General features: G+C 35.1%; 1 protein-coding gene across 3 annotated transcripts in view; it reads left to right on the plus strand.

Annotated features, from left to right (window-relative positions):
• The window catches only part of LOC150102756 (guanine nucleotide exchange factor for Rab-3A-like), a 242,009-nt gene extending 216,886 nt beyond the window's left edge, over positions 1-25,123 (plus strand). For all 3 annotated transcript variants that reach the window (XM_090398866.1, XM_090398865.1, XM_090398867.1), the window contains one exon: positions 20,566-25,123. In XM_090398866.1, coding sequence (XP_090254992.1) covers positions 20,566-20,651 — 86 coding nt within the window. In that variant the 3' untranslated portion in view covers positions 20,652-25,123. The remainder of the gene's footprint in view (positions 1-20,565) is intronic.
• The last annotated feature ends 1,650 nt before the right edge of the window (positions 25,124-26,773 follow it).

Raw genomic sequence — 26,773 nt, forward strand, 5'->3', positions numbered from 1 at the left:
GTCCAGGCATTCTTAACTATGCAGTGGAGCACTGTAAGACTTTTATACCACCATACTTCAGCATTTCTGGTCAAATATCATCTACTCATGCTGCCTTTCCACATTACAAGCCTTTGATGGCTTTTTCTACTTCAAGTATGGATATGTATTCCTGACTGCATGCCTGGTCAGTGTTTTTTATCACTGTGCTGTCATCACTGCTTGTTTCATTTAGCAAATTTTCAAAGTAATTACTCCATTCTTCAAGGATATCTTTTTCTCCCATTTTCATGTCACCTTTATCATCTCTAACTCCTTTTACAGCACTCTTTCCTTCATTCCTAAGCTTCTTCAACAACCTCCAGAATGGTTTGCCACCTTCTTGATATTTATTTTCTGTGCTCTTGCCAAAGTCCTCCCATGACTTTTGTTTGGCTAGTTTTACACACTGTTTAGATTTCTTAGATATGTCTCCGTATTCTCTAAGAGCACAAGCTGACTTATTTGCCAGGAACTTTTGATATGCTTTCTTCTTTTCCTTCACTGCCTCTTTAACTTCCTGTGTCCACCATGGAGTTCTAATTTTTCTATCCTTGCAGACAACTTCATCACATGCCTCTCTAGCTGAATCAATCAGCTAGAGAGGCTTGCCACTGAATCTCCAAGGTTTGGTTCCTGTTCTCAAACTCTTTCATTTTTCCTTCAATAATCTTTGTGTATTTTAGTCTACAGTTCACATCTGAGAACCGTTCAACTTTTATTCGCTTTGAAACTTTCTTACATGTCATTCTTTTCAATATGAAATTCAATTTTATCCTGCTCAAGAACTAAATAGGGATCGCTTCCAATTTCAAATCCTCTGTACGCTCTGGTGTCCAGAGAGAAACTGGAGGTTGTTTCTCTCTGCACCAGTGAGAAAACATCACTATCAACAATATCATGGTCAATGAGACTTTTCTTATTTCTTTCCTCTTCTCTCCATGTGAATTTGTCCACATTTTTATGCTGGAACATGGTTTTAGTAATAACCAGTCCATGTCCTGAGCAGAAATCCAACAGGCATTTGCCATTATTATTAGCTTTGCTCTTTTCTCCAAATTTTCCCAAAACATTTTTGTATGTCTGACGATCACTTCCTACTCTGCTATTTAGATCCCCAACAAGGACCAACTTTTCCTTTTTCATTGTGTCAGTAGCTTTCTCTAGAGCCTCAAAAAATCCTCCAATTCTAATTTAGTAGAACCTTCTGTGGGACCATAGGCACAAATAAGTCTCATTGTCCAGTTCCCCATTCTGATATTTGCCCAAATCACTCTACTTGACACTGCCTGCCATTCAAGAAGATGAGTCTCATATTTTATGTTGAATACTATGGCTACTCCTTCTTTTCCTTGATTGTCATTGCCTGAATATAACATTTTGTATTTATTGCTCAGAAAGATCTCATCAGTTTGTCTTTTTTGTTTCAGTCACCCCTATTATGTCGATCTGGTACTTATCTAATTCCTCAGATAGCTCCATTTCTTTGCCATTCAGGCTTCTTATGTTGATAGTACCGATCTTTAACGCTGGTGATGTTGAGTTGGGGTTTGTTTTAGGGTTTGTTCCAGTAGCTGACTTTTCGCTGTTTGCCCTGGTTCCCTTGCGAAAACAGCGGGGGCCTTGTTTAACCGTGCGATGCCCCAGCCGGCATGAAATTTTGTCATGTTGTACCATCATTTTGTATTTTGGTTTAACCAATAGGAGTACAATTTTGTGCTAAATCCCAAATTGTCAGCCCATCCTCGTTCGTTCAGTATCCAGGTAGATACCCAACAGGGTGCACCCCGAGAAGGTGAAGATTGGACAATAGGTCAGAAGCCCTGGTCAGTTCTCCACATTCCTTTAAAGGCTATGTGGAGGTCTCCTCTCAGTTTTACAGCTTTGACCTTTAAGCACCCCCATTATGATATTAAAAATTTCTGCACCATGATGCATCATGATTTGCATTTTCAGTAAACCTTATTTGGATTGCATTTAACTATTTTGTTTTGCATGTATTTGATTAACTCTTTGAATTTGCATAACAATGCATTAATGGAATATGAAAGGAATAACACCTGAAAACAGATTATCTCTGTTCTTCTTTAAAGATAGCTTTAGCATTGTTATAATAAAGTAAATAAAATAATAAAGCATTTGTCATTATTCAGGACTTTCATGGAGTCATAAGACTCACTGCGGGAGTCCCATCTTAAACAATAGATTCAATCATACGAATCCTTAAACTTCTTCATTCAACAAACAGTATAGCCAACCTCCATGTTAAAAAAAAAAAAAAAAAAAAACCTTATGTACCACTTCCATTTGCAACTTTCAGGAATAGCCCTTTGCTCTTGCCAATTTTCCCTTCTTCTACCATATGAAAGATATCCCCACATTCTCATATCCATTATACAGTCCAGATATCATTTTTGTTAATCATGTCTCTGTACCTGCCCCAAGGTTAATTTATCTCATTTAAATTGTAGTGACCAGATCTATGGTATGGATATGGGGAAACAAACAAAAGAGGTTTTGAATTGATCATTACTATCACTATTTCCCCATAAACCTTCCAGAAGATGGACATGGACTTCCCCTGATGGTAAAACACACAACCAAACTGACTTTATCCTTGTAAGCACAAGATTTAAAAACTTCATCAACCTCACAAGAACCAGATCATTTCCTGGAGCCGACATTGGTAGTGGCCACAACATGGTCATCGCAACTGTGAATATGAAAATGAGGGAAAGATTACCTACAAAATCAACTCGTAAAAGATATAATATAGGAAAATTAAAAGATCCCCAAATAAATACACTATATAAATACAAATTAAAACAAATTTTTTACACAAGTTTCAAGAAATATAATAGTATCAAATCTAAAACCAAATACTTCTCATAAAAGATAACTGAGACAGCTGAAGAAACCCTTGGATACAAAAGGAAAATAAATAAACCATGGATAACCAAAAATATTTTGGACCTATGCGACAAAAGAAGATATTTGAAATCTCATATTAATAGCAGTGATAATAGAGAACAGTATAAAAATATTACTAATGTTATTAAAAAAGAAATCAAACTTGCTAGAAACTTATGGATATTGGATGAATGCAAAAATATAGAAGTGGACTTAAATAAAAATAATTCTAAAAGTGCTTTTCAAATTATCAATAAGTTAACCAAACCTTTTATTGCAATTAATTGGAGCATAGAAGATGAAGATGGAACTCCTATCACGGATAACCAGAAAATAGTTGATGGATGAAAATGTTACGCAACCAAACTTTTTCAAAAAGACCCTCAACTGACTGATGATATTTTGGATGGAATTTTGCCAGGAGGTTCAGAGGAAGGAGATTACCTGATATTAAAAGAAGTAGTTATTGCAGCAGTTAGCTCCTCAAAAAAGGAAAATCGCCGGGAAGTGATGGTGTAACAGTGGAACTGATACGTGAAGGAGGTGACATCATCATAGACACCTTGCTAAATTTATTCCAGGACATATGGAACACAGAGACTTGGCCTTCTGATTGGTGGACTTCTGTCCTTGTACCTATTCCTAAAAAGGGAAACAGCAATAAATGTAGCAAGTATAGAACAATAAGCCTTATTAGTCATCCAAGCAAAATCCTGTTAAAAATACTATTGTCAAGAATCGAAAAGAAAATAGAAAGCAGACTATCAGATGAATGAGCAGGTTTCTGGAAGTCCAGAAGTACAATTGACCATATTTTTACAATACACATACTAGGCAAAAAATACATAGAACATAACAAAATCATCTGTCACAACTTTTTAGACCTTCAAAAAGCTTTTGACTCAATATGGCATGAGGCATTGTGGAAAATTTTAGAACATTATGGTATTCACAACAAAATCATTAGGATTATTAAATCTCTTTATTCCTCATCTGATATGAGAATTGAAATTAAAAATTACAGCAGTGAACCGTTCCCGGCAGAACGGGGGATAAGACAGGGATGTATCTTGTCCCCTCTTCTTTTTAATTATTTTCTGGAATATGTCATAGATGAAGCTCTTTATGAATATGACACTGGAATGGTAGTTGGCGGACTAAGAATAAATAACTTATGTTTTGCTGACGATATCGATCTTCTGGCAGAAAGTGAAGAAGAATTACAAGAGATAACCAGCCGTGTTTTCGGAACATTAAAAAAATATGGATTATACATAAACCTACAAAAAACAAAAACAATGATAACCTCAAAATCAGACATTGAATTCTTAAAGATACAAATTGGCAATAAGCAAATTGAGAATGTAAAGAAGTTCACTTATCTAGGAAGCACGTTGAGTCAAGATGGTCATTCAAAAACTGACATTAAATACCGAATTGCTAAGACAACCGTGGCCCTACAGAAGTTAAAACCATTGTGAGGAGATAACAGAATAGCAATCACAACCAGACTAAGACTAATTGACACCTTGGTGAATTCTGTCCTCTTGTATGATTGTGAGGCCTGGACTTTATTGAAGGAAGATGAGAGGAGACTCCTGTCTTTCGAAATGAAAACTTACAGAAGACTTTTGAGAATTCCCTATACTGCTCATGAAACCAATGAAAATGTCCGAAAACTGATTGATTCACTAGATGGGAGAAAAAGGGAAAATATTCTGACAGTCAGAAGAAGACAGATGAAATGGTTTGGACATGTGGAGAGGGCTAATGGCATTCCAAAGCAAACACTAGAAGGAATCGTTCTGGGATCAAGGGTTAGGGGCAGACCTCAATTAAAATGGACTGATAACATCAAAAAATGGACAAATTCCTTCCTTTCTCAACTGACATCAAGAACAAGAGACTGAGACAACTGGAGGAGGCTAGCAAAGAGTATCACCTACCAGCCACGAATGACCCAACGGTTCATTTAGGAATACGGGAGAAGAAGACCAGATCTAAGTACAATAATTAGGGGTAGCCTGATCAGTGCTTTACACAACGGATTCACTATTCTTACCTCTGCATGTCAACATCCTTCTGAAACAAGAGTACCCCTTAACAATCCATAATCATCATCCTTCTCAATATTGAAGTAATCCTCTGGATTACCTTCACCACTTTTACAATTTGTCTCTTAAACTTTAAATTTCTGTTAATAATCACCCCAAGATCCTTTGCCTCTTTCACTTCCTCTAAGTTCTTCCAGTAGAGTATGCAACATTAATTTGATGGACCCCAAAGTTCAAGAACCTTACATTTTGTTGCATTAACTTGTATCCTCATTCATTCTTTCACACTTCTCCAACTTATTCAAATCCTCCTGCTGGAGGACCACAACTTCAGCATTGTTAAAAATAACCCTTCCCAGATCATCTCTATGCTAACAACTGAGTATTGTATGCAGTCCACAGACAGTCATTGATGTGAAAGTTAAACTGTAGCAGTACTGGTACTGATTCCTTTGGAACTCCCACTTAACATAAATAGCAGCTTATATGGCACCCTGTTAAATGCCTTTGTAAAATCCAATAAAAAAGACAACATGTGCTTCCCTCATCAACCACTCTCGATACTTTATTATAAAAGGCAATCAGATTACTGAAACGAGTAAAAAATCCATGCTGGCCCACATATTTAACATTACCCTTGTATCCAATTTTGCATATTATCTCTCGCTCATTTCTCCAAAATCTAAACAACTACAAAAGAAATACAAACTCTTCTATAGTTTGACACCTCTATTCTACTATTATCCTTATACAATGGCATTGACCTGGCTGTTTTCCCTCCTTCACCTTTTTTGGAAACTTTTCCCATAGCTAGATTCTCACTGAACTAGATTCTCAGCTGGGTCAGTGGAGTTGTCAATTTCCTATCATTTTCTCTTAAAACACAGTGAAATCCCGTCTAGTTTCGCTGCCCTGTTGAATTCCAGAGTGCTTAGTATTTGAAATACAATCTCTTCTAAACTTTACACCCCCCCCCCTTCCCCATCTCTCTCTCTAGGAATAAAATATGCTTTTCTGGGATGAAATACCTCAAATAAAGTGATCACTAAACAGCTCTACTATGATTTTTGCACTAATCACTTAACCCCTTTTCCATTTAACAAGGTAATTCATCCACAGTTATTTCTCCTCCTACTGGTTATATCATGAAAGAATTCTTTAAGATTTTTCTTGAATTGTAGTACTAGTCTCTTCTCATATTCCATTTTTGTGTTCCTTACTATATAGTCAATTATTTTCTTCATGCAACTACTCTCTATCTTTCTCTCTCTTATACTTTTCCATCTGCAGTTCTTGTTTGATTTGATTAGTTATTCATTTTACACCAAACATGTTATCTTTTTTTTATGCATCTTTTCATTGCTGTTTATAAATATTTCTTAACTGGCTCCCATGCACTGTTGATATCTCTACCTTCCAATTCTTCCATTCATTGAACTGTCCTAAATTGATTTCTAAAACTGTCACAATCACTTGACTTAAATTTCTTTCTCCTTGATACTTCTGCATATGTATTTATCCTCCGAGTCAGGAATATATAGTCACTCTTGTCATCTAGGGTCAAGGATGATATTTCAGTTAAAATGAGATCCACTGATGATAGGACCAAATCTGAAATCTGTATTTCCAAAATGTTTCCCTCGAAGATTTCAGATTCCTTTCCCTTACTACTATGTACCATTTCCTCTTCCAAGTTTATACTACTGTAGTTAAAATTTTGTACTTGTCAAACTAAATTGTATAAACATCTCCTGCTGCTCACCCTATGTTCCCTGATCTGTAGCAACTTTAAACTAATTGTACTATCCTGTCCACTTTACATTCTTAAAATTATTAGTACCATTTTTCTCAAAATTCTTTGCTCTAAGAGCACAACTCAATGCTTATAAGACTCCGCCAACCAGTTTACCTTTCCTATCTTGTCAAAATATTCTATACCCTTCATTTCTTATTAGGACATCCTCTTAGGAGCCACATTTCACTGATTCTAACAATTTTTGAAAACAAGCTATTAATGCCATAAGTTCATTCCTGATCCTCCTGGCATTTGTGTAGAGAACCATCTGTATATTATCATTCCCTCCAGACTCCATTTGCTTCTGTGATATACCATATATTCTCTCACACTATCCCCCACAAGAGGCTATCACTGTTACCAGACACCCTCATAAATCTAGTTTCTCCTATCCTGACACTAACTTGCTCACAGAACAACCCTCTCTTCAGGTGCCTGTGTTCTTCCATATTTAGATGCAGCCCATATCTCACATATAGTCTCTTCTATCATGAAATGCATCCAGGCATCCACATAAGCCAGGTCTCTCTGTCATTGCTGCTCTTCTCCTCAATTCTGTATTATCACATCTAGTTAATGCACTCACAGTCTTCCCTCTTATACTTTTCTGCTGCGCAATCTCTAACATTAAACTCAGATCTTTTACCACCTAATTCACACTATCTCTCTGGTCATTCTCATCCATCTTCACTATCCTTGACATTTTCACCTCACTTAATTGCTATCATTCCTCCAGGCAAACACTCCTCTAACATTACATTCTGTTTTGTACACCATGAATCACAAATCTTCATACACCATCTCACAAATCTCTTCATTCCTTGCTCGCTTGCATCTCTCACCCTGTCTCCTCTGATACTCTGCTTGTTCTTTCATTTACCTGCCTTCCTCTCATCTCCACATCCTTTTGTCTTGTATTATCTTGAGTTCCTCTTTTTCCATGGTTCTCCCATTCTTTCTCTTTCTCTCCCCTATCATCCTCATAATGCTCACTCCTACTGTTATTTGCCACACATCAGCCTTTCAAATCTCCCAATCTCTCTCTTCATGCTTCTTGATGTATATTTCATACTTCACACTTCTTCTCTTAGTACCTTTTTTCTCTCCCAAAGTATTGTACGCTCACTTGATCTTTACCTACCCAGCCAGCACTGTCCTCCAGATCTCAAATCTGTTAAATCCCTGTCACACTTTTTAATGTTATATCATCCCCTCATCTCTTACCTCCAATGTTTTTAATTGCCAGGATACATACATAAATGCTGCAAGCATAGCATGCTACAAAATCTTACAGGATGTTTTTCAGAATCTATTCTTTAAACGTAGGCTGGGCACTAACATCAGTTAACTGATGCATGTATACACCAGTTGAAATTTGAAACCATTATTGAAAGAGACAGGGCAATACACACAAACAAAATGTACTAAAAAATTCAAAATGTAAACTTTCCACACATTTGGTATGTGTAGAAATTCCAAAGTCACAAATGTTTAGAGAAATCTGTAATTGCATGTTTTGTTGACTTCAAAAAGGCTTTTAATTCAGTTTATAAGCAAAATTTAAGCATCTCTCTCGATGCTTAACGTGGTGGACGAGTAAAACAAACACCAGACCACAAAACGATTCGGCTGGTGGCACAGTTGCTGCTGCACAGCCTCGCCATTAGTTGAGCTACTTTACTGTGAAATGGCAACACAGATGTGGATGGAGCGAGTTTTTCATCTCTATTAATCATCATCATCATCATGCATATCAAAGATTTAGGCCTAGCATGGCCTGTTCTGGCCTTAGAAGCCATTGTTGAATCCTTTAAAAGAGGACGTCCTGGTTTTCTTTTTCCTAATGGCTTGTACTTTAAGGCTTGTTTTGGTAATCTTTCTACATCCATTCTTTGAACGTGTTCCATCCATTTATGTTTATATTTTTTCATTTTTTTTATTACTGATTCTTGGTTTAATTCTTTCATAATTTCTTCATTTATTTTCTGATCAAATAGAGTATACTTTGCAGTTTTTCTCATAAACTTCATTTCTGCTGTTGTTAATTTTTGTTTGTCTTTTTGTTTTATTGTCCAGATTTCGCTTCCATACATTAAGACTGGTAGGGCTAATGTATTGTATACTTTTAGTCTGGTTTGTTTTTGAACTAGGTTTGGTTTTAATATAGAGTTAATTACACCTGTTATTTTTAAATATTTTGCAATTTTTACAAAAATTGCAAAATATTTGTATATCTTTTTCATTTTCATATGTGATCATACATCCTAGGTAATTAAATGAATTCACCTGTTCTAAGATCTTGTTATCTATTACTATTTTTGTTCTTGCTGGATCTTGTCCTTTAAAGGCCAAGATCCTAATCTCTATTAATTAAATTATTTATTCATTAGTGCTGATTAAAAGCTATTTACTTGTATTTTAGAGTTTCGTGAAAAAAAGAAAACCCCAAAATGAAATACCTAGGTTTTCAAGATTTTTTTTAGGTGACCTGGCATTTAGCTTTCGTGACTCAGTGCCAGGTCGTGATCCACCATTTGGGAAACGCTGCTCTGAGCTATCTTCTACCACAGTTCAGTTGCTAGATGTTTCATTTACTAATTTTTCAAAGTAATTACTTGTTATGCGTTCCATATTCTCCTTATCTCTAGCTTTTTAATATTTCCTTTCTAGCCTTTGATTCCTTTTTTGGGGTAACCTGTCTACAAAATAATTTTGCCATTATATTATAACCATCGCTCCTTATATGTATCTTTATTGAGAGTGCAGGATATTATGATATTGAAAGTTTTTTTTTTTAACTTGGTTCTACTATAAATTAAAGATACCAAGAAATTATATTCTTGGATTTAATCCTTGATCCAATTAAGCAAAACAATGTTTTGCACGTGAAGTATCTTCAAAGTTGAGCTACTTGTGTATAGAGGCTAATGACTTCACATCAATTGCCTTTTTATATATATCCCATAATTCAAAGCACACATCCGAAAGGATAGGCAGATACCAACTCCCTGGCACATTCTTTCAACATACATGGTGATACATTATCAAGTCCCACAGCCTTATTAACATCAAGTTTGCTCAATTCCCCCATATACCTCTTCCTCACTCACAGTCAGTCTCTCCTCCTCCTCATCATCCACTCCTTTAAACTCTCCATGATGTCACATTCTCAAGTATGAAAGACCTTTATGAACTGTTATTAAATTAAAGTAAATTAAATTCATTAAATATCTCATTAAATATCTCTGCACATGCTACACCTACAAGCTACCTGAGCTTCTCATAATCCTCAGCCTTGTAGTTTCAGATATATATTCTTTCCTTGCAGAAGTCCTCACACTGTTGGCAACCACCCGGGTAATCACTTCATTGTCACTCTCACCAACTGGAGGGTAATTTGATACCTCATTTACAATAACATCCTCTGATGATGATGTGATCAAATCCAAGATCCTCAATCCTTGTGTACCCTCTGTTACATACTGCCTGAGGTAGTTGTCCCTCAAATACTCGAGAAACTCATTTTGTTTACTTCCATTGCTATCTCATCATCCCAGTCTATATTGCCATAATTAAAATCACCCTTTTCATATTTACTTGGCTAATTTGATTATACATTTCATGGTCACCACCATCCACATTACCAGGTCTATAACAACATCCGACTATTTCATTTTATTCACCTCTATCTCACACTCTGCTACCTTGAAACCACTGTCATTATTTTCCCTCTTGCATCTGTATCTTTATGGACATAACTCTTTCTCTGTCATCAATAGCACTCTCCCCTCCCTTTTTACCTTTTCTATCTTCACGAAACACATCATACCCTTCCATCTCTATTTCTGTCAGGATGTTATCCTCATCCAACGATGTCTAACTTATCCCAACAATTTTTGGGCGAACAAACTCAATCAATGCAACCATTTCATTTGCCTTGTTTCTTATACTTCCAGCATTTCTATTTAAACATAACAGGATCTATAACAAGTTTCACTGATACCATTTATTAGATGTGACTTCTCCATACTTAACTCAAGCCATTTCTTTTTCTTCTTATTCATCTTAGAACCTTCAAATCCGATTGTTTTCTCTTGATCTCAGGTCATACCCTTCCCTTTTTGTTTACACACACATACACACACAAAAACATTCATATCCTTTGGAGCATCAACCTTTCTCATGCTGCATTTCCCTGTCCACCCTGAGTCTCCCTGTTTGTCTTGCACACTTGTTCTCTCATGCTCTATATTCTTGCTACCATGCACTACAAACAATGCTCTATCTAATTTTTTATCAGCGATGTGTGCAAGTGTCCAGTCTCAGAGTCAATGTACTATAGCCTGTACTCACAAACTCTTAATTTTATACACTTCAAATTGGTGTAACATCTTTTGCCTTTGTTAAAAGATGTTGTACGTTGCATGCAAAATATTTCAATGCAATTGAGGGTATAATGCATTAAAACTGCTAATGTAATATTTCTCATATTAATGTTGCTTTTTTTTTTTTTTAAAGCTATAATCTGTAAAATTATGAACACTAAATTAATTTGCTTAAATCTGCTTAGCTGCTAAAATCCATCACTGTTTGCACTACTTCAAGTTATGAAGTAGTGCAAACAGTTTGTTTAGTGTCTACTGTTTAGACAGAAGACACTAAACAAATTTGCCTCTGCAACATGCTGATGTCAGCATCAGTTTTTCTACACAGTACAGTCTAAAAGTAACTGATTAGAATGTGTATTAATTCTGAATGGAATTGAATAATATTGGAGTGGAGACATTTGAGAAATTACTAATTAAAATAAGTGACAAGTATGATTTATCATAAATTGTTTTTGTAATACATTCAAAAATTGATTGTAAATTAGAAATTCTGAATGCAAATATTTTGTGTGCACAGTTACACAGCTTAGAGGGAATACTGACTGTGCAATTACTCAATTTGTTATTCTATACAAAAATTGTTGATTTGGTCTTAAGTTCTTCCTAAAAAAATGTTGTATTAAAAAACTCTCAAGTTTTTTTTTGTTTTTTTTTTTTGAATGCTTATTAAAAATTTTAAGATTTCTTATTAGTTCTCTTGAATAAAAATAAATACATAAAAATACTGTATGGAATGTGTGTGGAAACACCATTCAAAAAAGTCAAAATTATGCATAACAATAAAATACACTCATGAGCAGTTGAATTAGATATACCTACCTAGTAGCAGGTAGCACCCCCTTTCGCATTGATGACAGCAGGAATGCGGCGTGACATGGACTCCACAAGGTACAGGAAGCATTGGGGAGCCAAACTGGTTCTGTACCCTAGTAGGGTGGTGGCTGCTGCATGGAGATTGGTCACAGCAGGGGCCAGGGGCACATATATATCTCTCTCTCGACAGCATTCCAGATGTGTTCAATAGGAATAAGGTCAGGGGACCTTGGAGGCCAGCCAAGCATTCTCATGTCTGTGGAGTGTTCATCTACCCACTCGGCCACAATTTGGGAGCGGTAGACTGTTGCATTTTCTTGCTGTAGGTACAAGACTCTTGCAGGGTGCTGTAGGTGCAGAAATGGGTGCACATGATCTGACAGTAGGTCCCTGTATTGTTCACCAGTGAGGGACAATGGTAGATGTACCATGGGGACCCATTTCATCCCACCTAAACAGTCCCCATATGAGGATACCACCACCACCAGCCTGAACTGTACCCTGCTGCACAAGGGATCCATCGCTTCATGTGCTTGGCGATGCACTCATATCCTGCCATCAGCATGTACCTCGACTCATCAGTCCTGGAGACCTTTTTCCATGTGTTGAGGATCCAATGGCAGTGTTCCTGTGCCCATGCTAATTGTTGTGCCCTGTGACATGCAGTAAGCAGATGTACCCTAGTAGGGTGGTGGCTTCTGTACTCCATAGCGAGGAGATGATTCTGGATAGTGCAGCTGCTCACACGTTGTCGTCTAGCATTGAATTGGCGAGTGATCTGAGGCCCGTCTTACCATCTGAGCTAGCCGATGCCATCCCCTGTCATCGACACGTTGTACACCATGGCAGTTTTCCCTGGTGGCTGTGGTTTTACCCGATTCACTGTACACTCCTGACTCAGTGGCCCATGAAAATCCCAGTGCCTGCACGACTTCGGAGATGGAGTGCCCATACGTCTGGCTCCGACTATCTGGCCGCGTTCGAATTCACTGAGATCTCGAGTCTTCCCCATTCTGTGCTTGACTATTACTCAGACAGTCAGTACAAGGTCTGACGACATCCTTGTCATGCGCCACGGCAAATGGAACACAGCAGGTACCTCTAATTCAACTTCTAATGAGTGTAATAGAAGAAGTTACAGAATTCAATTACCTAGGAAATATAATTTCACAATACAATATTGATTCACAACTGGAAGCAACAAAACTACAAATTCACAATATAATCATCATCATGCATATCAAGGATTTAGACCTAGTATGGCCTGTTCCAGCCTTAGAAGTCATCATTGAATTGTTTAATAGGACATCCTGGTTTTCTTTTTTCTTAATGGCTTGTACTTTAAGGCTTGTTTTGGTAATCTTTCTATATCCATTCTTTGAACGTGTTCCATCCATTTATGTTTATATTTTTTCATTTTTTTTATTACTGATTCTTGGTTTAATTCTATCATAATTTCTTCATTTATTTTCTGATCAAATAGAGTATACTTTGCAGTTTTTCTCATAAACTTCATTTCTGCTGTTATTGATCTTTGTCTTGATGTTTTATTGTCCAGATTTCACTTCCATACAATAAGACTGGTAGGGCTAATGTATTGTATACTTTTATTATTATTATTCAGGCCTCCATGGAGTCAAAATACACATCGTGGAAGGTCCTTCCTAAGAAACACAAAGTCTATCATACCACTCCTTAAACTCATTGACCATTCTCGCTCTAACCACTCCATCAGGCAATGCATTCCATGGTTCAACCACCCTCCATGCAAAGATACTACTACTCACACTCTTGCTCACAGTTTCCTTTCGTAACTTCCAGGGATGGCCTCTTGTTATCATTCTTTCCTGCTGTTCAACCAAACGAAAGAACTCCCCAGTGTCAACTTTTAATGCTGTAACCACCTCTTTACAGTTTAAAATTTGCAATCATATCACCTTTCCTTCTTCTATCCACCAAACCACCAAACTCTGCAGTCCACATTCCCTCAGCCGATCCTCATAACTATCATTGTACAGTCCTGAAGCCATCTTTGTTATCCGCCTTTGTACCCTTTCCACAGTTAATTTATCCCCTTCAAATCCTGGGGACCAAATCTGAGAACAATAGTCCAAGTGTGGTCTGATCAGGGTCTTATACAACGGAATGATAACTGTTTTATCTCTCCAGGTCAGCGTCCTTCTCATTATTGCAGCAATCCTCTGTGTTACCTTCACCACCTTTGCAATATGTCCCCTAAATTTCGGTTTCTATCAATCATCAATCCCAGATCTGTTGTCTCCTCTACTTCCTCCAGTATAACTCCTCCCATCGAAGTTTCCCAAACTTCAAGACCTTACATTTTGCAGCATTAAACCAATTCATTTGTTTAATGCTGTACCCCCATTCATTTGCCCATCTATCTAGCATATTCAAATCCTCTTGCAGAGCTGCCACATCTGAACTATTACTAATAATCCTTCTCAGCTTCGCATCATCCACAAACAACTGAATATCCCCTTGCAATCCACTGACAATGTCATTGATATAAAGGTTAAACAATATAAGTCCCAGTACTGAGCCCTGTGGGACCCCACTTGTAACCTTCTGCTTCCTTGAAACTGCCCCACCATACATAACTCTCTGATACCTATCGGATAGCCAATCCTGAATCCAGTTGACCAATCTGACATCCAGACCCATGTGCTGCAACTTAAATATCAGCTTATCGTGTGGCACTGTCAGATGCCTTCGCTAAGTCTAAGAAAATGGCAGTATATTCCTTTCCCTCATCTACTGCTCTTGTAACTTTATCATAAAAGGCTAGCATATTGCTAAAACAAGAGCGGCCCTTTACAAATCCATGTTGACTCTTACAGATAACATTACCCTCATCTGCCCAATGCTGTATACGGTCCTTCACTACTTTCTCCAAAATCTTATTAACTACTAATGACACACAAACTGGTCTATAATTAAACACTTCCAGTCTGCTACTGCCCTTATGCAATGGCGCTATCTTACCTTCCTTCAATTCCATGGGCACCTTTCTCGCAGCTAGACTTTCATTGAAAAGCCAGATCAAAGGCACTGTCAGTTCCCTAGCACATTCTCTCAAAACTCGTTGTGAAATACCATCCAGTCCCACAGCTTTACTGACATCCAGAGTACTCAGTATTTGAAACACACTCTCCTCCTGTACTTCCAAATCTCGAACCTGTCCAATCCCTCTAGCATTAAAACTGACTCCTTCAGGATGAAATACTCCAATAAAGTGTTCATCGAACAATTCCACTATGTCCTCTGCCTCAGTCACTCTATTCCCATTTTTATCCCACAATATCATTCTTCCACAGTCATTTCTCCTCCTACTGGCCATTTGGTCTGGTTTGTTTTTGAACTAGGTTTGGTTTTAATATAAAGTTAATTACACCTATTATTTTTAAATATATTGCAATTTTTACATTTATATCTTTTTCATTTTCATATGTGATCATATATCCTAGGTAGTTAAATGAATTCACCTGTTCTACGATCTTGTTATCTATTACTATCTTAGTTATTGCTTGATCTTGTCCTTGAAAGGCCATAGTTTTTGATTTTTCTGTTGATATTATCATACCATAATCTGTGGCTATCTCATTTAGATCTAAAATAGCTTTCTGTAAGTTATCTTCAGAATTTGTAATTATTATTTGGTTGTCGGCAAAAAAGGAGAGTGTTTAAGTTTGCGGTAGGAGAAAGTTTAATACCTTGATGGAAATTTTTATTCCGTTTTATTATTATTCCATTTAATAATAATAAAATGGAATAAAATTTTCCAAATTACCTAATATTAAAAACTTTTTAATATTAGGTAAATATTAAAAAGAGTTGCTGAGAGGGGACATCCCTCTCTGACCCCCTTGGTTTATCTCTCTTGCATATGATAGCTCATGATTTAATCATAATTGTATTTGATTATTTTCATATATACTTATGACAGCTTTTAGGATATTATTTGGTGTTTGTCTTTCATTTAATATGCTAAATAAAATGCTTTTTCAAAGTCAATAAATGCAATATGTGTTTTTAAATTGTATTCTCTTCTTTTCTCTATTATTAATTTTAGGCAAAAGACTTAGTCTGTACATGATCGTCCTTTTCTAAATCTATTCTGTACTTCTAAAATAAAGTTTTCGGAATATTTCATTACTTTGCTATTTAAAATTCTGCTATATGTTTTGTAACAGGAATTTAGTATGCTTATACCTCTATAGTTTTTAGGGTCATATCTATTACCTTTTTTTAAAGATAGGAATCACAATTGCTTTTTTCCGTTGTATTGGGGGGCTACCAGTTGTATAAATTTTATTTTAAAATAATAGGAGTCTTTCTTTGAATCTTGTTCCTGCATATTTATATACTGAACCTAGCTTATCTTCTGCAGGTGATTTTCCATTTCTTGTTTCTTTCAGACTGATTTCTAATTCTTCTTTAGTTATTTCCTTTTCATTTTTATTAAATGTTTGCCAGTTGTCTTTTTTAAAATATTTATCTGTCCACAATTCTGTGTAGAAATTTAGAAATTCTTCTAATTTCAATTCAGTGTTTAATTTTATGTTTTCTTTAGTATTTGCATTTAAGTGTTTCAAAATCTCATATACATTTTGTCTTATTTTATATAAATCATGTTCTAAATTAGAAACGAATTTGTTCCATGATTCTCTGTCTTTTTCTGACTTCTCTTTTAGCTATGGCTCATATTCTTTTATATTCTGTTTCATCTTCTAATCTTTTACTGCTTAACCATTTATGATAGGCTTCTTTTTACTTTTTATTTCTTTGATTGTATCATCCCAGATCTTCAGTTTTTTCCTTTTATTGAATTTTTTGGTCTTTCCTAAGCTTTCATTTGCTGCTGCATTTAGTATCATTTTTATATTAAACCATTCTATTTCTTCATTTTGTTTTATTTTATCTAGATATTGGTTAATTCTTTGTTCATGTAGCCATTGTATATTTGTATCATTTAACAGTCTAGTTTTATAAACAAATGTTTTAAATTTTCTTTCTGTTCTTCTTACTTGTAGCCATTTAGGTGGTAATCTTAATTTTATTTTAACGAGGAAGTGGTCACTGCTTATTTCATATCCTCTGTGAACTCTAACATCTAACGAAAATTTTGTCTTTTCATTTAAGATAAAATAATCTAATATTGATTTCCATCCTCTTGCTGCCCAAGTATACTTATGTATATCTTTTATGTTTATAGAAATAATTCATTATTTCTAGGTTATTATAAACTACAAAGTCAATCAATTTTTTATCATTCCTGTTTAGAGTATGTTTTCCATATATTCTTATATTATTATTAATTTTCGTGTTTCCAATTCTTGCATTTAAGTCTCCTACTAAAATTAGCCTGGCTGGCCTAGTGGTTAGCGTATCCGCTCTCCAACCAAAAGGCTGTGGGTTCGAATCCTGCTGTGGGCATGGATGTTTGTGATTGTCTGTGGAAAATCTCTAGTGGTGGTGGTTGGCAGTAGATGGCATTGGTGTAGTTGTGGTTTATTTTATTGTATATATTTTGTAGCTGATTATAAAATTCAATATTATCCTGTTCTCTTCCTTCTTCTGGGGCATATAAACCAGTTATTGTTAAATAACCTCTATTTTTATTCTAGCTTCTATTATTCTTTCTTTCCATAATTTATAATGTTTTAATTGTTTTGAAAGGGAGTTATGAATCCAAATCATGACTCCTGCTTGTGCTCTTTGGTCTCTGTCAACTCCACTGTATATCACATTAAAATTTTCAGTTCTCATGGTTCCTTTTAATTCTGTTTTGTTACAGTAATTACTGTTATTTTAAAATTTCTTTCATTTAATATTTGGTCTAATTCTCTTTCTTTATATGCTATTCCTCTTACATTCCAGTTTGCTATATGTATTATATTTTGTCATTTCCATTTTCGTTTTACCTTTTCCATTCCAGGGTCGTTTTCCATAGATTCATTCCAATTACCTTTTTCTGTCAGCTTAAAAGTATAATTATGTTCTCCATGTTGGCTGACTAGCCTAACGATGGAATAGTTCAGTGGTAGGGCTGCTACCTTAAGGCCTGTGAACTAGCCTTCTTCAAAATTTAAACCCATAGGAGGAATAGCGTATATTAAAGGGGAAAGAGTAGATTATAGGAGAATAGAGTAGAATTATAGTAAAGGTTTATAGAGGGGGTGCATAGTTGTAAGGCCAGAAATGGAAAGACCCCATGGCCTTCAAGTACTCTAATAGCATAAGGGTCATAAAATAAGAAGAGTTGGCTGAATAGGCCTTATAGGAAAGATTAAAGTGAGTGGATCTTCCTCAAAGTAAAAGAAGAAGAAGAGGATAGATCCAGCTAGGGATCCATGGGAGTGCCACTTCCCTTACAATCAAGATGATTGCCCCTTATGACCCTGTTAGTCCATGAGTGTTTATTAGTATATTCGGACACCCCACTATATACACACACACACACACACACACACACACGCATACATGGTGGGCTCCCCTATCCGCTACCCAGGAGATACGCTCTCTAGGGGTTACAGGGTCCCCCCAAGAGATTCACAATATAATGAATGGCATAATTAAAAGAAATTTTGGAAAATACATGACTAAAAAAAACTCAATTAAGATTACATAATATGACCTCTAAAACATCTCTCAAATGTGGAAGTGAAACTTGGATTCTAAAATAACGAAACTGACAAAGATTGGAAGCAGCACAGATGAAGTTTCTAAGACTTCTCCTGGGACTTACTAGATTAGATAAAAATAAAAACTCAGAAATAAGAGAACAATTAAATACAGAAAACATCATACAAGAAATAGAAGAATACCAGCAAAATTGGCTACACCACATAGAAAGAATGAATAACAATAGGATTCCTAAACTAGAATATAAACTCACAGGAAGAAGAGACTGTGGACGTCCAAGATTAAGATGGAAAATCAACCTCATCTGCAGAACAGGAACAGGACATAAAAAGCCTATACCTAAATTTGTTCAGATAACGACATAAAAATAAGCTACTTTGAAAATTTCAAGGAGTTTGCCTAGCATTTAAAACCATCATTTCTTTTTTATATATATATAAAAATAGAAATGTTAAGGTATGCCAGATCATTATGTACAATATCTTCAATGGCTCACTTTCATTGGATGGAAAGCTTATATGCTCCATGTTTTCAACTCAAGTGATTCAGTGTTTCCATGATAAGACAGGTTTATTTGAGAGCTGGTATAGTTCTCCAATGATCTATTATTGGAAAGCCATGGTAGAGAGTGACAAAACAAAGCACTCGCTTAAAATCATTTGGATATGTTTGGGTATAGCAGTTCATAACATATTTACAAAAAATGTAATATTTCATCTGCTGAGTGTGGTGATATGGGGTCAGAATGCTTTCCTTGTTTGGAGGGACTCAGATAAAGTGAATACCACACCTTTATTCTATACAGTTCTGTTTGTCTATGAAAACAGAATAGTTGAGTCTCATTTTCAGCATGGTATCTGTAACTGCAGATAGAAGTGGGCCATTTTACTGAGGTTTGTAAAAGTACTTTTTTTTTTTTTTGCATTGCTATACATGGTGTGTGAGTGATTATAGATACACAGACATACATTGTTGTCTTGGAAATTATATATATATATATATATATATATATATATATATATATACTACAGAAAGATCCTAGACATATCACTGATGCAACAGCTAGAAAAGAATTCATCAAAGTTAAAAACGGGCACCAGAAAAGGTTTGAAATTCTCCAACAATGCAGTACTACACAACGACTGCAATTACAACAAGATCGCATCTTTGTGAATTTATCATCGCTCACCTTAACCAAAGAAGCCATTAGTGCTTTAAGTCGGGGGAACAATTTTGCCATTACTCCCAAACAAGTTCCAAAAGCCAAAATAATGGCGTCCATCGAACAGGGAATATACGACCTGCCTCCAGAATAGCCAATACATTTTAGATGTGGCCAACATCCTAATTCATTCTAAGCCTCCCAGAAATAATATCCTGCACAGAGGATCAACTGGAAGAAAAAAGTACTGCAGAGAAACTCTTACAAGTCAGTGTTTTTAGAAGCAATAGAAGCCTTGAAACACATACTCCAAATCTCAATGAATATGGCTGTGTAAATTTGCCCAAGATTTGGGAGGCAGTCATCTTAAGACATAACTAGTACCTGCTTTCTCTCTCTGTTTTTTTATTTATTTTTTAGATAGAGGGCTCCTAATTAGGACTTTAGTCTTTGTTGTGTTGTTGCTACAATTTTTTTAAACTAGTCCCTTGGTTACACTATGTTGTTGTTGTAGTCACTCTACTGTGACAAACTGTGTTTTCGTGCTCTGAAGATGCTGATTATAACACTAGCAAAATGTCAGAAATAAGTCAATAAATAATTATTTACTTATAATTCTGTGTTCTGATATATACCGTCAAAATTAAACAACATGTATGACAAATACATAAGCCTTTCTACACATTTAATTAAAAACCACTTTGATATATATTTGCTGATTTATGTATATGTATTATACTTTCTTTGCTTTATTTTCTGCAGTCCATAAGGTGTATTGGGAGATTCTCCAGAAGAGAAAGAGGATGATATTAGCAAGATTAGGTCTTGTAAAAACAGAAACCAGTTAATGTGCCATATTTGTACTCACTCACAGTTGTCTTTTCTTTGTTAAATTTTTAAAGAATATCGACTATACTTTTAAAATATTTTGATTTTTTTATAAATGATATTTATTGCACAGATTTGTCGGTTTCTTTTTACTTACTCTTATCTATAAAACAAAATAGTATATAGCAGACCATGAACCACAATGTCATAGCAAATGTGTACTTCCCATTGTTATTCTTGTTCAAAATGAAGATATCACCTATTTTTTTTATCATTAATCATACCTTCATTAACATGATACAGTGCAAAATTTGAGTCAAGGCTGTTGTATTGTAATGAGTTTCTCTAACTCCTTTATTTGAATAGTTAGGATTATATTTTTTATGGAAACCTAAAGCTGCTGAAAATATTTTTTATTCTTTAATCAGACACCAAGTCATATTTCTCTTTTATTAATATTTTCCAAATTGTTAAGTTCTGACATAAGATATTAATTACACAAATGGCCATATGGATGAAATATATCACTTTCTACTATTTCAATTTCAGTGGACATTTCATCTGTGTATTTATTGACATGTAAACACATGTCTAGTACAGTCATTAATGTTCTTTTAAATTTAACTGTGAAGACTTCATTGTTCTAAGCAGCATGTGTATTGCTAATCTTGCATATAATACATATGATACATTATTGGTCATCGTGCTCTCATGGGACTCAGTGAGCAGAGAAAGTTAATTGTTTCTGTGAGACAAAAGAAATAACTTTTGTTTTTGTGGTTATTTTATAAGAATAAAAGAACCACTTTTCACTAAGTAGACAACGCAGCTGACTAATATAAACAGGTTAACATAAAGCTTATAAGAACCAATTATTATTGATAAGTTTGAATAAACAAGTGTTTACTGCACTTAAACACTTGTTTAAAACTTTATCCAGTTTAAGAAGTGCATTTCTGCCTTGCACAATTAAGTTTGTGACCCACAGAAGAAGAACATAAATGTTAGTTGTTATCTCAGTGAGAAAAATGCAAAATAATGTTATTAGCTGAAAATAATGGTGCTGATTCAGATATGAATACCATTCAGGATTCATGGAAGGATACTTGTTTCCACAAGTATCTATAGAATAATTATTAATGTTGGATTTAATTACTATCAGTATTTGTCTTTGTCAGTTTTAAAAGCCTCCTCTTAGGTATAATCAAACTAAGTGTGTATGTAAACTCTACAGGAAAATGGCAAACAAAAAATGATCTTAAGTCATTAGACTGAAAATCATGTCTCCTAAAGTTTTCATTATGAAGGAAACTTATTTTTTTAAAGATCGCAAATTCTTCTGAGGTAGATTCCAGGAAAAGCTTCTTTTCTTTATCCATCTGATTCTCATTTTAGTGAACTCGCAGAGACCACAAGAAATAGTTTGTTATTGTAATTTTCTTTAAAATAGTTGTACCTTTATATAGTGAGTGAGTTTTTTATAATTGTACTTATTATGGTGTCAGCTGTGTCTGGTTCTTTGTTGTGGTTGGTTTTCTTCCATTTTATGATGTTGCAGGAATTATTAGCATGATCTATTGTATGCATACATACAGATTCAGTGTTTCCTTTGTTCATCTAATTTGATGTTAACCATTTATCTAGTCTGGCCAAAGTATGTTATCATATATGAACCCATCCAGAACAGTAAGTCATAATTGTCCTATTCATCTGGGACATTTTTGAAAAACTAGACAAGTTCTAAATATATTTAACACTGACATCACTTTTCCACTGCTTCAAATATGCTGTACTTATGTGTTCTACCAAAGATTTATTTGCTTATCCTAGTGTCTACAGCCCTTTCTTTATTCAGATTAGCATTATTTTGTCCATACTAGAAAAGTAGCTGAAATGAGATTTAGATAAATGCAAGAAAGACCTCTACATTTGCTCAGATATAATGCCATTAATTATTATTCTTGACACCGCCAAGGAGTCCGAAGACTCATCGCAGGAGGACACCTGTTGTACACCTCTCCGTCTCCACCACTACACCGATCCTCTGCTGCCAATCATCTATCAGTGCCATCTACTGCCCATCACCACAGTTAGTATTTTTTGTCTGTAAATTGTGTGTGTTCGGAAGGGCCGATTTGTCTGTATGCGGGATGAAAAACCCAAGTTTCCAGGAGGAAAAACCCTGTTACCTCCGTATGAGATTAGCTAATTCTCCTTCGATTGAAAACGTCCATATAAAGATTCCTCCTATCGTGATGAGAATACCTCAGTCCTGAAGATATTTTCAGGTGCAAACTTTGTTTGCTTACACTTGGATGAAGGATTAAACTAAATTTATTATAGACGAGAATTGAACTTAGGCCTTTTCCAATCGAATGGCACATTGTATTGTTGTTCTTGCAATTGCGCTACAGAGGCACTTTGTTTGTATTTGTCAGATCAGCCATGACCTCCACAGGATTAAGCACTAATCTCCATACCATCCTTCAATGGGGCAAGGATAACTTGGTCACCTTCAATTCTCCAAAATACAATCCTGCTTTTTCTCTCCCAGTCACTAACTTTACGCAAATCCCAAATCTGCCTACCTTTAGAATACTGTTCACATTTGGTACAGAGCACCCAAAACTTTCCTTAAAATTCTTGATACTGTTATGCCTGGTAAAAATACATTGAAAGAGAACAGCACATTTGTTAAATTAAATAATAATAATAATAATTTTTAAAAAAATTCACCAAAATAGCAAAGCTTATCTGGTAATGGAGCCACCCCTACATTCCAATCTCAAGCTAAATTTAGTTCTTACTAATGATATAAATTTGTTATAAATTATATTAGAAGACAATTAAAATGAAGTAGTGGGGATGAATATTTTTAGAAAGTAGGGATGACATAAGTATGTGCTGAACTTGATCATGCCAACAATGTCTGATAAGTAAATGAAGATGAAGAACAAATATGTGAGCAAAGAAATATGTTCACTGTCTGAAATGAAACATGAATAGAACCAGTAATGGATCTATAGACAATTGATTTTGAAATATTAAGAATTAAAAATTATATAATGAAACTTAAGAAAAGGAACAAAACTAATATATAAAAAAGCAAGCTGCATCAAAAAGTCCCAAACAAAGTTTTTCTTCGAATTTGCCTCAAGCAAAACACTCTCCACTGTGAATACATGAGATTGTCTCAAGCATATAAAAATATCTGAGACAATTATGTTAGTTCAGCAACACAGACCACCTAATTGTATAATTAAGGGCACTAACTAGACTTCAGTGTACATTTTTAGTTTGCCACTTTGCAGCATCTTTATCTTTTGAGGTAATCAAAAATATGCCACTATGACAGAGGTGGCATATTATTAAAATTAATTCTATTTTAATTCTTCTAGATAGCTTTCTTTCCATTAAGCTATAACATGAATGCGACATAACTATAATGAGCTCTTTCTCAGTGGAACCTTTGTTAGTACTTCATAAGATGAACAGTACCTATTCTAAAACAAAAAAACATCACAGTGAGAAAAAATATATTACTTTTGTTTATTAACTTAATTTTAAGGGACATATTTTGCAAAATCACATATTGCACTGAGGCAGTCCATTGTGCCCAGTATTAAATAATGTTGAAGGGTATGTTTCGAGAGTTTAAAAGAAATGAAGAGAAGCAATGAAATATACTGCACAGTATACCGTTATCAGTTTTAAGAATCTTAAATGTATGATCAGTCTAATTAAATTGAAGTATTAACTGGCACTTAGTTAAAATACTAAAGACACAATTTTAGTTATATTTCTCTAGTTTTCTCTTTTATAGTCTTAATATCAAGTTAAAGCAGTTGAGAACTTAAGAAGTTCTAATATTACTTGAGTTGAAGATTACTGATTTAATTTCTGCTTCCCAAAATGCATTGTTTGTTAAGATAGATTTTATTTTTATATGCAAGTATTTTTCTTAAACAGCATTATTATTATTATTGTACTCTCCATAGAGTCGAAAGACTCATCATGGGAGGCTCATTCATCTGACAGGATATTTATCATACGGAAATCTTAAAATCTTTAACACTCCTTGCATTAACAACATTTGCATTCTTGTAATGCGTCCACTGACAATTCTCCATGTAAAAAATCTATTACTCACACCTGTTTCCACCACATTCTTACATAACTTCATAGATGACCTCTAATTCTTCCCCTCTTGCCTTCTACTCTTTTTATAATCCTTCCTGGATTAATCCAATAAAATCCTCTCACTAACTTAATTGTCTCTATCATATCACCTCTTTTCCTCCTATCCACCAAACTCTGCAATCCACATTTCTTCAACCTCTCCATAGTCAGCATTCCAAAGTCCTGATATATATACAGGGTGTTCGGGATAAATTTGACAGTTTCGTAAGGAAAAAGAAAATCTTCTTTGTATCTATTAAATTTAATGAATTGACAAAAAAACATTACAGGCAGAGTTAATTACAATACTATCAACAAGATTTACTCAAAATAACCACCATTAGCATCGATCACAGCTTCAATTCTGCTTCGGAACCTCGAACAAGCTGATGCTACAGTCTCCCTGGGAAGGGCCGCAAAAACTGTTTTAATTTTATCCATTAACTGGGCTTTTGTATTACTGGAAGTGCGATTGGTGTCTTTTTCAACTGCGCCCCATACAAAATAATCCATGGGGTTAAGGTCTGGGGAGTTTGGAGGCCAAACATTTGGACTGGTGAAGTCGTAGAAATTTTCAGACAACCATTTTTGACTTTTCCCAGAGGTGTGGCAAGGGGCCGAATCCTGCTGCCATACATACGGCCTACCATTGGCTACCCTTGTTATCCAGGGCTTGACTACAGTTAGCAACTCCACGAACAAAGCCCGAATTCCAATGCCAGGGTTCTTCAACACCTGTTCCTGCAGATTTGCGAGGAATTCTGCTGTACGAACGCAATCAGATCGTCTGCTAGGGATCTTTCTTCTTGCTACATCCTCGTAGTCACCATTGCAAGTCTCTAGTTCATGCCTGATTGTTTTTACTGTATTCAGGGAGCATTGGGCAGCAGTCGTAATATCCTTATTTTGATGGCAGGCACGAATCATCATGATACAAGTTATTCTCTTCCATGATTCAGGTGGGTTCCAGCTATCCATCCTTTCTGACATCTTGTATATGAATGAAGAAGGGTCCAAACTTTTAAATGAAGAGAAGTGTGTGTTAATACATGTAACTTACGGAAAAATATAATTAATTATAAATATGTCAAATTTATCCCGAACACCCTGTATATATATATATATATATATATATTTTGTAAACCATCTCTTCACAACAAGGGTGCTTGAGGGACCTCATGATAATTTCCATGATACTATATTAGCAGAAAAAAGACTTACAAGTTCATTTCTGAGCAAAGAAACTTTTTCTAACCTTTTCTTTCTTTCTTCTTCTTCTTCTTCTTCTTTTTTTTTTTTTTTTTTTTTTTTTGATGGTTTTCAAGTGAGTCATTCTTAAATGAAAGTAAGTAGGTTTATTTTTGCTTGGAACTCTGGGTTATTATTATTATCCTAAGACCCCACAGAGTCAAAGACTCATATAGGAGGTCCCTTTGTCATACACACACAGCTTGTTATACCCTGCCTTAAATTATAACCCTGCAGCCCAGAAGAATCAACTGTAGAACTGTTTCACACCAGTTGGGATTAGGACCTCTAAATGGCAGCAGTTGTCTACAAAATCATCAGTATAAATGAACACAACTGCCAAAAATAACAGATTGGAAACTGGCTATGTATGAATTTACAAAATTTAGAGCTAAAAGAATTTATCCCACTCTCTCTGAGAAATTGAAGAATTGTATCTTCTGAAATTGTAATATTTATTTTATAGAAAGTTAGTTCAAAAAGTTTAACAAAAAATAAATAAAAAATAAACTCCAAGTCCCACTTAGGATAAACAACAGGCATTTCTTTCAGCATATCCTTGACACTTACAACACTGGTACTGCTATCAGATTTAAAGTACTTGTAATATTTAAATTGCTATTATTATTTGCTTATGATATTAATCATATTTTTATCCTCCATGACTGTATCTGATTCTTTTAATCACCTTGTTTAGCAGTCAAGATTTTTTTTT

Source organism: Typopeltis vanoorti, chromosome 10 (genome assembly GCF_054136105.1).
Source record: "Typopeltis vanoorti isolate ZY-2024b chromosome 10, IOZ_Tvanoo_1.0, whole genome shotgun sequence".
Classification (NCBI taxonomy): Eukaryota; Metazoa; Arthropoda; class Arachnida; order Uropygi; family Thelyphonidae; genus Typopeltis; species Typopeltis vanoorti.